At 48.6% G+C, this 1,343-nt stretch overlaps 1 protein-coding gene across 1 annotated transcript in view; it reads right to left on the bottom strand.

Annotated features, from left to right (window-relative positions):
• The window catches only part of tbc1d30 (TBC1 domain family member 30), a 34,715-nt gene that overhangs the window by 8,703 nt on the left and 24,669 nt on the right, over positions 1-1,343 (bottom strand). The window contains exons 13-15 of the mRNA XM_015402125.1: positions 697-833; positions 258-455; positions 30-116 (exon numbers count right to left, since the gene is read on the bottom strand). Of these exons, the coding sequence (XP_015257611.1) occupies positions 30-116; positions 258-455; positions 697-833 (422 nt within the window). The remainder of the gene's footprint in view (positions 1-29; positions 117-257; positions 456-696; positions 834-1,343) is intronic.

Raw genomic sequence — 1,343 nt, 5'->3', positions numbered from 1 at the left:
AGAAGTTCTGCATATTTAAACTCCACTACCATCACTGTTGGGCTCAGCACTGCCGATGCGTTTGAGGGAACCGTCCTGAAGAACCTCTGGGTCTGTGGCCACCTCAGGTCCAGGTCCTGCGAGTCACACAGCATGATCAAACCTTCAGGACCTCCAGGGTCCAACTTGTTGCCTCTTTGATCCACAGAATGCTGTTTCCATGAATGAATCCTAAACTAGGCTCTTCGGGGCAGAGAACCGGGATGGTGCGCCCTCACCTGTGCGGATGTAGAATTGCATAGCCTGTTGCTGCTGCCGCCTCTTAATCCGAGTGTACTGCTTCTTCAGTGCAGTGATGTCCGTGCTCATCCTCTCCATCATCATGCTGTTGATGGCCGCTTGATGCTCCGCTTTAGCACTTCCTCCCACTGCTCCTGGGCTCACCTCAGCAAAGCTCTCCTGTTCGACTCGCTGGTCTGGATAGAAACACAGGACAAAAAGATGGTTGAAGGAATTGATTTAAAAGCCTGCTATAAATTTCAGATCCTCATGAAATGAAACGTTGAATCAGAGTTTTTGTATCATCCTCTAAAAACTCTTTAAAGTTTAAAGCTGTTTGCTATTTTTTTTGGAAAATATTTACATTTTCAGTAGAACTTGAAAGTTTTGGTTTGATCATGAGGGTCCAGATCATTTCTCTTTGGACTGGTCACCAACCTCTGAGATGTTTCTGGTATCTCTGCAGCTCAGGGGCCAAAAGTCCGCCCAGTGGCCCCAGACAGCCGAGCGCCGCTGTCACAGAGTCTTCGTCATCGACGTCAACATCGTCCTCGCTGTCCCAGCCGCCAGGACCGCTGCCGGGAGAAGGACAGCTGTTAGGATGGAAGGTGGACATCTCTGAGATTATAGTTCAGCTGGTTCCTGACGGGGGCCAAAGCTCCTGGAAAGTTCAGGAGCTTCTCCTGCACAAGAACGCAGGAATTCCTGCCAGAACCATTAATAGATTAATATGGTGGATGTAAGGGAGGATAGGAGGAAAGGAGAAGGATACATGGGAAAACAGAAAATAGGACACAAGGAATAAAGGATGGAGGGAATCAGAAAGGACAGAAGAAAGGAAGGACACAAAGGAATGAAGGCAGGAAGGATGGAAGGAGAGGACACAAGAGAATGAAAGCAGAAAGGATGGAGGGAGAGGACACAAGGGAATAAAAACGGGAAGGGTGGAAGGAGAGGACACAAGAGAATGAAAACAGGAAGGATGGAAGGAGAGGACACAAGGGAATGAAAACGGGAAGGGTGGAAGGAGAGGACACAAGGGAATGAAAACGGGAAGGGTGGAAGGAGAGGACACAAGGGAATGA

The sequence above is a fragment of the Cyprinodon variegatus genome, unplaced genomic scaffold (genome assembly GCF_000732505.1).
Source record: "Cyprinodon variegatus isolate N-32 unplaced genomic scaffold, C_variegatus-1.0 Scaffold1302, whole genome shotgun sequence".
In the NCBI taxonomy this organism is placed as follows: domain Eukaryota; kingdom Metazoa; phylum Chordata; class Actinopteri; order Cyprinodontiformes; family Cyprinodontidae; genus Cyprinodon; species Cyprinodon variegatus.
Note: the sequence above shows the minus strand (reverse complement) of the source record. Positions and strands in the feature narration are given on the sequence as shown.